This window comes from Eubalaena glacialis, chromosome 3, assembly GCF_028564815.1.
Source record: "Eubalaena glacialis isolate mEubGla1 chromosome 3, mEubGla1.1.hap2.+ XY, whole genome shotgun sequence".
In the NCBI taxonomy this organism is placed as follows: domain Eukaryota; kingdom Metazoa; phylum Chordata; class Mammalia; order Artiodactyla; family Balaenidae; genus Eubalaena; species Eubalaena glacialis.
In genome coordinates, this window is record NC_083718.1 from 5,715,796 (window position 1) to 5,729,406 (window position 13,611).

At 44.8% G+C, this 13,611-nt stretch overlaps 1 protein-coding gene across 1 annotated transcript in view; it reads right to left on the reverse strand.

The window, feature by feature from the left end:
* Window positions 1-12,453, reverse strand: part of F13B (coagulation factor XIII B chain) — a 36,286-nt gene extending 23,833 nt beyond the window's left edge. The window contains exons 1-2 of the mRNA XM_061185284.1: window positions 12,390-12,453; window positions 5,813-6,013 (exon numbers count right to left, since the gene is read on the reverse strand). Coding sequence (XP_061041267.1) covers window positions 5,813-6,013; window positions 12,390-12,453 — 265 coding nt within the window. The remainder of the gene's footprint in view (window positions 1-5,812; window positions 6,014-12,389) is intronic.
* Between the last annotated feature and the right edge of the window lie 1,158 nt (window positions 12,454-13,611).

Genomic DNA, 13,611 nt, shown 5'->3' on the forward strand with positions numbered 1-13,611 from the left:
CTGACACTGCAGTGCTAAGCCTGCATCATCCTTTTCTGGGTCCTACTTCACTGCTCTCACATCATCTCACCTAAGATGTTTAATTTACTTTTATGCTCTAGTTATGAGTGAGATGTATTTATTACAGTTAATCTATGATCCATGTTAATACTAAAAGTGCAATGCTTAAATTGATGCTCTGTCCTCAAGTCATGGAGTGGATAATTATCCCAAATAGATATATTCACTGGACATATTGACCACCATAAGCACCACACCCACTTCTTCTAAATGAAACTGACTCAACCAAAGCGCCTTACTGCAAAACAGAGCTTGGGGAATGTGTCAATCAAGAGAGGTCACCTGACTCCATGGAAGCCAGCTGACAGTTTGACTCTAGTGTAGCCTGACATGAAATACTGAGATGAGCCGATCAGATTTCCTTTTCACAAATTTGAACTCAAAATTCAAAAAAACACATTTTTCAATGGATATTATGTGAGAAGAAGTTGTCATACAAAGGAGAGTCTTTCAAATGATAAAATACTAGAGTAACGACCCTACATATACTTCTTAAGGCCAGTGTCAAGCATTTTTCTGTCTCCTGCAGAACTCTCTGTAAAAGCCCCTCATTCTTTTTTTTTTTTTTAACATCTTTATTGGAGTATAATTGCTTTACAATGGGGTGTTAGTTTCTGCTTTATAACAAAGTGAATCAGTTATACTTCTACATATATCCCCATATCTCTTCCCTCTTGCGTCTCCCTCCCTCCCACCCTCCCTATCCCACCCCTCTAGGTGGTCACAAACCACGGAGCTGATCTCCCTGTGTTATGCGGCTGCTTCCCACTAGCTATCTATTTTATGTTTGGTAGTGTATATATGTCCATGACACTCTCTCACTTTGTCACAGCTTACCCTTCCCCCTCCCCATATCCTCAAGTCCATTCTGTAGTAGGTCTCCGTCTTTATTCCTGTCTTACCCCTAGGTTCTTCATGACTTTTTTTTTTTTTTCTTAGATTCCATATATATGTGTTAGCATACGGTATTTGTTTTTCTCTTTCTGACTTACTTCACTCTGTATGACAGACTCTAGGTCCATCCACCTCACTACAAATAACTCAAGTTCGTTTCTTTTTATGGCGGAGTAATATTCCATTGTATATATGTGCCACATCTTTATCCATTCATCTGTTGATGGACACTTAGGTTGCTTCCATGTCCTGGCTATTGTAAATAGAGCTGCAATGAACATTTTGGTACATGACTCTTTTTGAATTATGGTTTTCTTAGGGTATATGCCCAGTAGTGGGATTGCTGGGTCATATGGTAATTCTATTTTTAGTTTTTTAAGGAACCTCCATACTGTTCTCCATAGTGGCTGTATCAATTTACATTCCCACCAACAGTGCAAGAGTGTTCCCTTTTCTCCACACCCTCTCCAGCATTTATTGTTTCTAGATTTTTTGATGATGGCCATTCTGACCGGTGTGAGATGATACCTCATTGTAGTTTTGATTTGCATTTCTCTAATGATTAATGACGTTGAGCATTCTTTCATGTGTTTGTTGGCAATCTGTATATCTTCTTTGGAGAAATGTCTATTTAGGTCTTCTGCCCATTTTTGGATTGGGTTGTTTGTTTTTCTCTTATTGAGCTGCATGAGCTGCTTGTAAATTTTGGAGATTAATCCTTTGTCTGCTGCTTCATTTGCAAATATTTTCTCCCATTCTGAGGGTTGTCTTTTGGTCTTGTTTATGGTTTCCTTTGCTGTGCAAAAGCTTTTAAGTTTCATTAGGTCCCATTTGTTTATTTTTGTTTTTATTTCCCTTTCTCTAGGAGCTGGGTCAAAAAGGATCTTGCTGTGATTTATGACATAGAGTGTTCTGCCTATGTTTCCCTCTAAGAGTTTGATAGTGTCTGGCCTTACATTTAGGTCTTTAATCCATTTTGAGTTTATTTTTGTGTATGTTGTTAGGGAGTGTTCTAATTTCATACTTTTACATGTAGCTGTCCAGTTTTCCCAGCACCACTTATTGAAGAGGCTGTCTTTTCTCCACTGTATATTCTTGCCTCCTTTATCAAAGATAAGGTGACCATATGTGCCTGAGTTTATCTCTGGGCTTTCTATTCTGTTCAATTGATGTATATTTCTGTTTTTGTGCCAGTACCATACTGCCTTGATTGCTGTAGCTTTGTAGTATAGTCTGAAGTCAGGGAGCCTGATTCCTCCAGCTCCATTTTTCGTTCTCAAGATTGCTTTGGCTATTCAGGGTCTTTTGTGTTTTCATACAAATTGTGAAATTTTTTGTTCTAGTTCTGTGAAAAATGCCAGTGGTAGTTTGATAGGGATTGCATTGAATCTGTAGATTGCTTTGGGTAGTAGAGTCATTTTCACAATGTTGATTCTTCCAATCCAAGAACATGGTATATCTCTCCATCTATTTGTATCATCATTAATTTCTTTCATCAGTGTCATATAATTTTCAGCTGTTAACTTTATGGGGATTCCCTTATATATTATTTGTTGTTTTTCCCTTACTGCTTTGAATATTTTTTCTTTGTATTTAATTTTTTTTTAAATTTATTTTATTTTATTTTTATTTATGGCTGTGTTGGGTCTTCGTTTCTGTGCAAGGGCTTTCTCTGGTTGTGGCAAGTGGGGGCCACTCTTCATCGTGGTGCGTGGGCCTCTCACTATCGTGGCCCCTCCTGTTGCGGGGCACAGGCTCCAGACACGCAGGCTCAGTAATTGTGGCTCAGGGGCCCAGTTGCTCCGCGGCATGTGGGATCTTCCCAGACCAGGACTCGAGCCCGTGTCCCCTGCATTGGCAGGCAGACTCTCAACCACTGCGCCACCAGGGAAGCCCTGTATTTAATTTTTGACAGTTTGATTAATATGTGTCTTGGCATGTTTCTCCTTGGATTTATCCTGTATGGGACTCTCTGTGCTTCCTGGACTTGATTAACTATTTCCTTTCCCATATTAGGGAAGTTTTCAACTATAATCTCCTCAAATATTTTCTCAGTCCCTTTCCTTTTCTCCTCTTCTTCTGGAATCCCTATAATTTGAATATTGGTGCATTTAATATTGTCCCAGAGGTCTCTGAGACTGTCCTCAGTTCTTTTCATTCTTTTTTCTTTATTCTGCCCTGCAGTAGTTATTTCCCCTATTTTATCTTCCAGGTCACTTATCCGTTCTTCTGCCTCAGTTATTCTGCTATTGATTCCTTCTAGAGAATTTTTAAGTTCATTTACTGTGTTGTTCATCATTGTTTGTTTGCTCTTTAGTTCTTCTAGGTCCTTGTTAAACGTTTCTTGTATTTTCTCCATTCCATTTCCCAGATTTTTGTTCATCTTTACTATCATTATTCTGAATTCTCTTTCAGGTAGACAGCCTATTTCCTCTTAATTTTTTAGGTCTGGTGGGTTTTTACCTTGCTCCTTCATTTGTTGTGTTTCTCTGTCCTCTCATTTTGCTTAACTTACTGTGTTCAGGGTCTCCTTTTTGCAGGCTGCAGGTTCATAGTTCCTGTTGTTTTTTGTGTCTGTTCCTAGTGGGTAAGGTTGGTTCAGTGGGTTGTGTAGGCTTCCTGGTGGAGGGGACTAGTGTTGTGGTGGGTGAAGCTTGATCTTGTCTTTCTGGTGGGCAGGTCCACATCTGGTGGTGTGTTTTGGGGTGTCTGTGACCTTATTATGCTTTTAGGCAGCCTCTCTGCTAATGGGTGGGGTTGTGTTCCTGTCTTGCTAGTTGTTTGGCATAGGGTGTCCCGCACTGTAGCTTGCTGGTCGTTGAGTGGAGCTGGGTCTTAGCATTGAGATGGAGATCTCTGGGAGAGCTCTCACCGATTGATATTATGTGATGCCAGGAGGTCTCTGGTGGTCTAATGTCCTGAACTTGGCTCTCCCACCTCAGAGGCACAGCCCTGACGCCTGGCTGGAGCACCAAGAGCCTTTCATCCACACGGCTCAGAATAAAAGGGAGGAAAAAAAGAAAGAAAGAAAGAAGAAGATCAAATAAAATAAAATGTTATTAGAATAAAAAATAATTATTAAAAAAATTACTTAAAAGTAATAAAAAAAAGAAAGAAAGAAAGAAGAGAGCAACCCAACCAAAAAACAAATCCACCAATGGTAACAAGCGCTAAAAATTATAGTAAAAAAAATAAAAACGAAAAAATGGACAGACAGAACCCTAGGACAAATGGTAAAAGCAAAACTATACAGAAAACATCACACACAGAAGCATAACATACACACTCAGAAAAAAGAGAAAAAAAGGAAAAAAATATATATATCGTTGCTCCCAAAGTCCACCTCCTCAATTTGGGATGATTCGTTGTCTATTCAGGTATTCCACAGATGCAGGTACATCAAGTTGTTTGTGGGGATTTAATCCGCTGCTTCTGAGGCTGCTGGGAGAGATTTCCCTTTCTCTTCTTTGTTCGCACAGCTCCCGGGGTTCAGCTTTGGATTCGGCCCCTCCTCTGCGTGTAGGTCGCCTGAGGGCATCTGTTCTTCTCTCAGACAGGACGGGGTTAAAGGAGCAGCTGCTTCGGGGGCTCTGGCTCACTCAGGCCGGGGGGAGGGAGGGGTACGGAGGAGGCGGGGCGAGCCTGCGGCGGCAGAAGCCGGCGTGACGTCGCAGCAGCCTGAGGCACGCCGTGCGCTCTCCCGGGGAAGTTGTCCCCGGGTTACGGGAGCCTGGCCGTGGCGGGCTGCACAGGCTCCCGGGAGGGGCGGTGTGGATAGTGACCTGTGCTCGCACACAGGCTTCTTGGTGGCGGCAGCAGCGGCCTTAGCGTCTCATGCCCGTCTCTGGGGTCCGCGCTGATAGCCGCGGCTCGCGCCCGTCTCTGGAGCTCGTTTAGGCGGCGCTCTGAATCCCCTCTCCTCGCGCACCAGGAAACAAAGAGGCAAGAAAAAGTCTCTTGTCTCTTCGGCAGCTCCAGACTTTTTCCCGGACTCCCTCCCGGCTAGCTGTGGCGCATTAGCCCCTTCAGGCTGTGTCCACGCCGCCAACCCCAGTCCTCTCCCTGCGATCTGACCTCCGAAGCCCGAGCCTCAGCTCCCAGCCCCCGCCCGCCCCGGCGGCTGAGCAGACAAGCCTCTCGGGCTGGTGAGTGCTGGTCGGTACCGATCCTCGTGCGGGAATCTCTCCGCTTTGCCCTCCACACCCCTGTGGCTGCGCTCTCCTCCGTGGCTCCGAAGCTTCCCCCCTCTGCCACCCGCGGTCTCCGCCCGCGAAGGGGCTCCTAGTGTGTGGACACCTTTCCTCCTTCACAGCTCCCTCCCACTGGTGCAGGTCCCGTCCGTATTCTTTGTCTCTCTTTTTTCTTTTTTCTTTTGCCCTACCCAGGTACGTGGGGAGTTTCTTGCCTTTTGGGAGGTCTGAGGTCTTCTGCGGCGTCCTGTAGGTGTTCTGCAGGAGTTATTCCACATGTAGATGTATTTCTGATGTATTTGTGGGGAGGAACGTGATCTCCGCCTCTTAATTTTCCGCCATCTTGAAGCTCCCCTCCCCCCTCATTCTTTAAAATAACTCAGTGGTGCCTCTCTTCCTTGCAATGTGATAATAACAATTTCAATAACTATCCGTATTGTCTTCACAGGGTAATATTAAAAACAGATAAAGAAGATAACATTTTAATGAAAGACGTGATTTACAGAATTACAGTATATGCTTTCATTTTGTAAAAAAGACAGTGGGCCAGTAATTTTGTTCTTATCTACCAAAAGGTTTAGACACCTGCCATATTTTAGGGGATGCTAGTTTTACAAGCTCATTTATTTCCGTGTTATCACATGATGTTGACCCCGCCACTGACTTACTGAAGCACCGTGGTTCTGGGGACCATCCTGCTGCCGTACACGTGGTCCGGGCCTCTTGTTTCCCAGTTTCAGTTGTATAACCAGCCAAGCAGGAAAATGACAGATTTTGGTTTATGCTCATTGGAAAGTAGTAACTTTCAAAAGTATAGTAATATTGGGCAATCCTTCCATTTTCCACAGTTGGAAAACCACAGGGTTTCTCTGAAATGAGAAAATATCAAGCTGAACACTGAAAAATATATTTAAAACCATACAATTTGTGATAAAGTGACAATACATTTTAAAATTCAAAGTGTTTGCAGACACTGTACCTAGTACTTATTTTTATTACTTAACATTTTAGGGTATTTTTTGACAATCCTTTTCAATCAGGAAGTAATCTGCTAGCAACCACAACACCCAACAGTCAGAATAAATCTGGGCAGGCCAGTTCCTCAGAGAAGCCTTTCCTAACTTTGTCAGACAGCACGTTCTAATAGAAACACAAGCCATATATGTATTTTTAAATTTCTAGCAGACACATTAATAAAAGGAACAGTTGAAGTTAATTTTAATAACAGATTTTATTTAACCCAATATTTTAAAAGTACTTTATATTATTTTTTTCCTACTAAGTCTGAACTCCAGTGTGTATTTACACTCATGGCACACCCCAATATGGACTAGCCTCATTTCAAAAGCCACATGTGATTAGTGGCCACTGTATTATTGGATGGGAAAGTTCTAAAATAGATGAGGTTCTCCTTAAGATACGCAGTTACAAATTTTCATATGAATGGCTTTTGTCTTGTTTCGTTTTTTAAGAAAAAGACAGACAACCAACTGAAAAAATAAAAGACTTGAGTGAGAACCTTACATTAAACGGTCAGAGGTGTAGTAAAGAGGACTCAGCTTTATCAGTCATCAGGGAAAGGCAAATTTAAATCACTGTGAGATAGAACCACACATCCACAGGAATGACTGACCTGGAAGAGACAGACTACCCCAGTGGTTGGGGAGGACATGGAGAAAAGGGAGCTCAAGACCACTGCAAGTAAGAGTGTAAACAGGTACGACCTCTCCTGAGAAAACAGTATGGCAGAATATGTACAAACCACATTGAAAGCACATCTCTGTGCACCCACATGTGTAACAGAGTGTTCCTGGCAAGTCTCTGCATGTGGTACCAACTGGAAGCAACCAAGTGCCCACTGACGGCAGAAAAGACAAGCACATGTCAGACTATGCACACAAGGGATATTACACAGCAACACGAGTGTTGATGCTGATGGTGAATCTCACAGACCTATGATTGTCTCCGCTGTGCCACCTAATTTCCTACTGAGTCCCCTCCTTTTTCTTTCTGCCAACCTCACCACCTCCCACCTTCCCCACTTGTGCCACAGGCCTCACTCCTGGCAGAAGGAACCCCTCCTCCCCTAGGCTTCATCCCCCCCACCCCTCCCCCACTCATTCAACCAAGTCCCCAGCCACTACCCCTGGGCCCTTGTCACCTCATTGGAGAGCTCAGCCATGGACCTGCTCCAGGCCCGATGCCCATCTCTCCTCAGATGTGCAGGCTGCCTGTGGGTACACTTGCCTGGAACCCCTCCAGCAGGTGCCAGCTGGGTTCTTACCCCTCAGGAGGACCAGTCCGTTCTGGAAGCTGCCACGGCTGTCAGGCAGAGACAGCCAGGAGAAATGTAGTAAAACGGGAAGTGAAGAACTGGCCCCCCTGCAACAAAAGGTTGAAGGCAGGGATCGGTGCCGGTGGTAGAATGTGAGGGATGGATTGTTGTTCTCAGGTTCTCAGACTGCACGGTGGGAGGTGCCGTTGCAGACACATCAAGGGGCCCTACACCCAGACTTGAGGCCCTAGGGTGGTTGGCGCTTTATCTTCTCAAGAGTATCGTGTGGTGGCAGCTCAGAGGATGAGCCCGGCGCCCTCCTCCTGTCCCATCAGACCTCCGACCAACAGGGTGCTGGGCGAGCGTCAACCAGGAACTCAGCAGAGATGGCCGAGAAAAATCAGGCCCGGGGGTTCTGCCCTCAATCGCAACAGGAACCGATGAAACACAGACCTTTACCCGAAGCTGTGGTTGTAGCCGATGGCAGCCTGGCGCCCGCGGGAACTGACCCAGGCCACTGCCCCTGGGCTCAGAGATCCTGGTGGCATCAAGCTCGGACACGCAGGCCAGAGGCGCCTTCCCAGAGCAGGGGCCACCGTCACCACAGGCACCACCTCCTCCCACCTGCCTTCCCGTTTCCTGAAAGGTGCCACCACCCAGTTGCCGCGGGGGAGGTGCCGCGGGGGCGACGGAGCGCGGGGAGGACCTGAGACCCGTGGGCGGTGCCAGGCGCGCGGGGGCAGAAGGTTGACTCGTGGACATTCAGGGGAGCCAGTGCCTGGATGGCCGTGCTGCGCTCCTGCTTGGTGCGCACCCAGGTGCCCTGAGCGTCCCTTCTTCGCACGAGGCCGGGTGGGTCCTCCAGCAGCGCTGGGCGGACTGCACCGCTCTTGCCTCGGCCCCGCCAGTGGCCACAGGCGGGAGTCGTCTGTATCTCCATCAGTTTGCAGAGCTTGAACGGTAACTCGGTTTCTCAGGCCACCTGGCAACCCGAGAAAGGCCAGAGGACAGTCTTGGGGTCCAGAGAGCAGTGTGACCGCGAGGAGAAGAGCCTGCCTGGAGCTTCCAAAGACACAGCGCGCGAGGCGAGGGGGCCGGGCTGCGCGCCCGGGTCCCTGGCTCATCGTGCAGGAGGTCAAGCCGGGCAGCCGAGGGCATCCGTGCAGGGAAAGGAACCTCTCCCACCAGGACTGGGCTTCACCCAGAGCCGGCCTCGCCGGGAGCGGTCAGACAAGGTGCACACGCCCCGCTGTGAGACCCGGAGAGGGAGGCCTGGGGGCAGCCTCCGAGGCTGGTCCTTGCTCCTGATCCCAGGGCCTCCCGTGTGGACAGCCCAGGGGGCCGTGATGGGGGCAACAGGCCTGGTCCAGGAAGGATGGGTGCTCGCAGAGTGAGAAACGGTCCAAACCGCGGGACCTCCCTGTTCTTTCGTCTCCAGCCCTCGCTCCCGCAAGGGGAGAGTCAGGCTTTGGGAGCAGGTGGCAGAGGTCAGGGAGAAAGAGCCAAAGATGACGACCCCCAGCTGCAGGAGCAGTTCCACCGTCTGAAGGACTTTTTCTTTTTGTGGTGGGAAGGCAGGAGGCCCCCTGGATATAAGAGGGTCCCCCCAGATTCTTCTTTTGGGTGCTTGTCGCTTTGATGCGTGGTTCTGTCCGGGGTCTATAGCTGGGTTGGGGGGCGGCTCACCCCCATCCACCAGCCTCTGCTTGATCCTCTGCTTCAGCAGTTCCCACACCCCTTCACCAGGCCTCCCACCAAATAACTAACTTTATTTGCCTTTGGATGGCTTCTGGGGAGGGTGGGGCTAGCAGCAGCCAGGGCTTCACATGCCCTCCTTGGACCTGAGGCAAGGACCAGAATTGAGGCCAAACCCAAAGAACTCTACAGTCTGGGACCACGTCAGTCCATTCAGGGGAGGGTGCCACCTCAGGAGATGCATGTTGGGAGGCCCAGCCCCTGGCTCTCATCCTCGGCAGTGCTGTTGCCTCATGATCTGCGGAGACTTCATCCTCTGCAGATGGTCCTCTCCTGCTTCCCCTGTGGTGAGGATGGAGAGGAGGGTGCCACAGGGAAGAGGAGGATGGAGAAGAGGATGCCACGGGGAAGAGGAGGATGGAGAGGAAGGTGCCACGGGGAAGAGGAGGATGGAGAGGAAGGTGCCACGGGGAAGAGGAGGATGGAGAAGAGGGTGCCACGGGGAAGCTGGTGGCCCAGGCCAGTCCCACAGCTCTCCTGGGGCTCCTATGCTTTTTCTGGGCATGTGTTCAAGCTCAGGGGGTGGGGGCAGGCTCCTCCTTGGTCTCTGGGGAGTTGGGGCTTGGCAGCACTGGCTCCTGTTCCAGGATGGCTCTGGAGAGCATCCCTTTGGAAGCCTCTTCCACCCACCTCTGGCACGTCACCCTCGTGCCAGATAATCCGTGGTCAGAGAAGTCAGGATGGTTACCTGAGGTTTAGTCCTTTAAAAAGGGACATTTAGGAGGCTTCTGAGTGCCAATCAATGTTCTATATGTTGATCCGGGTGCAGTAAAATTTCATAAACATTTATAGAGGGGCATCCTATGATTTTTGCATTTTTCTGCATACATTATACTCCAAAGAAAAAATTTATTTTTAAAAATCTATCCTTATGTTGGCAACTTTAAAATCATAAATACACTTAAAAGAAAGCAGTTATTGAGCAGCCCCTAGGGTTTGTGTTGGGAGGAAGCGGCAAGTGTGTGGAAGACCCGGGCCGATGAGATTATTTTGCCTTCACTGCCTTGGGGACGACAGTCAACCCTCTTGCTACCCTGAGACATAAAATAATAGCAGTGCCCTCCCAGGGCTGAGGGAAGTGGGCAAGGAATTATGAGTAAAAGAAACTTTCCAGAGTCTGATGGAAGGAAGGAGCAGATAAAAACATGCGCAGGGGAGGCCCTGTCCCCTGAGGATTCTCACCATTTTCCATACCCGTACCACCAGGGATTTACAAAGAAGACTCTTTAGAACTAGCAGAAACTATAGGCAAAAGTTGACGAATCTGATTATATGAAAATTGAGAATGTCTTTCCATGAAAAGTATTGTTGACAAAACACACACATCACATTTTGGAAGAAGGAATTTGCAATGTCTAAGAGTGACAAGAAGTTAAAATGTATTGTCTGCAAAGAGCTCCCACAAATCAGCTCTTTAAAAGGCAGAAAGCAGAGGGAAATGCTAATCTGTTATAAATCAGGAAACGAAGAAAAGGAATTGAGCCCATAGCCCCACATGGGGGATATATACAGGCAAGAGAAATCATCACAGAGAAATAAGGTGATCACATGAAAGCACTCATTTCAGAGTTACTTGAGGTTAGGAGGAAATTAGAGGAAACTATGTGTCCATCCTTAGGAGAGTGAATAAGTAAATATAGGAAGGTAGGTAGCACTGAAGAGCAACAAACTAGATTCAGCAAGGAGGAAATATGTTTAAACAGTAGCAAGTAAAATGAAACAATAAGGAGATAAAATCTATGGCAAGCTTCTATTTATATGAATGTAAAACACACAAAACCAGACATAGTTTACAAAGATATTTGCATATTTAAGGATATATCAAACATGATAGTGGGTCCCAACAGTGTTGGGTTTTCAACAGTTTGGAAAACAAAACAAAATAAATAAAACAAAAGTGACACTTTTCATAGGCCAGTGATGGTCACATGAAATGAGGAGTATAGTTAACTTGATCTTGCCCCCAAGATTCCAGATGGGGGTGGGGGAAGCATGGGAATATGAGGTCATGGTCCCTGTCTTCAGGCAGCTGACATTTCTTTGTTTGTGTGAAAGAAGATTATAATTACACAATAATTAGAAAATTAGCTAGAATATTGCAGTGTCTTCATGGTATAGATAATAGACAATTATATCAGCTGTTTTTTTCCTTATTTAGACAGAAAAATAAAAGGAAACTTCACGCAAAAATTATCTTATTGTAGATTTAAATGTGTAAGATGAATTCTATTTATTTCACTTTCATAATTTTAATTGCAGAGCCTCTTCTGGCAGAAAATTTGTAGTAAACTATTCAACTAAGGCAATTATATATAATCTGTCGGATATTTTATTTCAACAAATTTCCTAAGGTGTTTTAAAAGAGGCTTATGGCTGTGGTTTCCTACTTTGTCTACTCCTCTTGCTGATACGTAATGACTTGCCTGGTTTCTTATCCCTACAGCCCAAGAACATCGTTAACTATTCCTAAATAACCCACACTTGCACTCTCACATTCACCTCACACATGAGGCAGTCTGGGTAGAAAGATTTCTAACAGTTAGGGAGTCCACAGGTATTGCTTGTCTGGACAGTACTGATTTACCCCTGTCGTCCCATTTGAGTATTAATAAAACCTGCTTTCACCCTGAGACATGTCCTCATTTACATAATCAATCACATGGTCCTCCTACTAATCATTACTTACTGTCTTCAACCAAAGAATAAAAATTAGGATAAAAATCAAGGTGTCAACAGTCAAAGATTTTGCTGATGATTTATGGTTCTTTTTAAAATTTTCCACATGAAAGCTCTCTCTTTAAGAGCAGAGAATTAAAATTGTACAAGCTGTGCAGTGTTAGGAATGAATTCTGGTCTGAGATTAGAATTAAGGTTAACTTACAGCTTCAAATGGTGGTACCATCAGCCTGTTAGCCTGAAAACACTTTAAAGCATTTATATCCTGGTCTCCTATACCCTCAAAACTAAAGATGCAAAAGGTTTTTTTTTTTGTCTTGTTTTGGTTTTCTAAGCTATGTTACGCTTAGAATAGTTTAGTAGTTTTTCTCAAAGGAAAAAGTCTGTCTAAATATTATAACAAATTATATTTATAAGTATCTTTTTTTATAAAATTGGTACATAAAAATGAAAGACTATATTAAAAGCTCAAGAAAAATAATGTTAGAATTTCCCTTTATAATTATTAGAGAGTAAAGAATATTTAAAGTTAACTTTACCTTCTGCATTGAGTTCTCCTGAGATGATTAATATGATAATCAAAGCCAAGCCTTTCGACCTCATCTTCTATGGTGTGCTTAATAAAGGGTTTAACCATCCTAAAGTACTAGGGACTCCGCATTAAGTACACAATACGTCTCCTGAAAAAAGTTAATTATTTACAACATCTAAGTCCCTTTGTAACAAGCCTTATATTTGATTTAAAACAGTTTAGAATAATACTAAAAATACACAACTACATTAATTGACAGTACTTTTCACGCCACAGTCCAATAAGAACATGACCACCGATGAGGGCAACGATAACAGCAGCAAAATAATTAACTCAGGCTGCATTAAAAAAACAGGGTAAATTTTCAATGTTAATTTCCCAATGTAAGTCCATGGAGTAAAGTTCATTGGTGGCCATTGATTTCTTTACCACTGTAGATCAAATGAAGGGATGAACTTAGGTACATGAATTAATGGATCCCTGATGTGAAAACAGTGTTGTCTAGACTGCACTGCTAAAGGGAAAAGTGGCCTTAATTGTCTTGAGCAGTGATAGAATAATATTATTGATTGTAAAGTCTAATGTTGAGAGAGGTTGTATGCTGTGGCAGGTGATTAGATAAGCACTGTGCTGAATTATCATTCATGAAAAATGCTTTGACTATCTGGTCTATACCAGGACATGCTCTAGTCTTGGGTTTATAGCAGTGAAAAAATAGATTCCAATGACTGTCCTCATGGAGTTTACATTCTAATGGGTTTTAGTTTAAACTACAAAATAATACTGTGAGGTGGGAACTATTATTATTTCAGTTCAGGAACTTTTTATTAAAATGCAACATATTAAGAGAAAAGTGCATGTACGATTAGTGCGTGGATCAATGGATTCTCACTAACTGAACACATCTGTGAACCAGCACCCAGAACAAGAGGATACACTAGTTCCCAGAGTCCCGGCTCCGGGTCATTGGCGAGGTCTACTCCCAGTATAAATACAATCTTGGCTGCTGACAGCATAGGTCAATTTTGCCTGGTTTTATTCTACATAAATGAAATCCTAGAGTTTTTTGTTTTTTGTTTTTTGTTTTTTTTTAATATCTGCCTTCTTTTGTTTAACATTTTGCTTGTGAGATTCGTTCTGGTCTTGGGCTGTAGAAGATAACTCCTTCCTTGCAGTTTTCCACTCTGCTAATATGGCACGAATTACCCACCCATTCTACTCTTCATGGA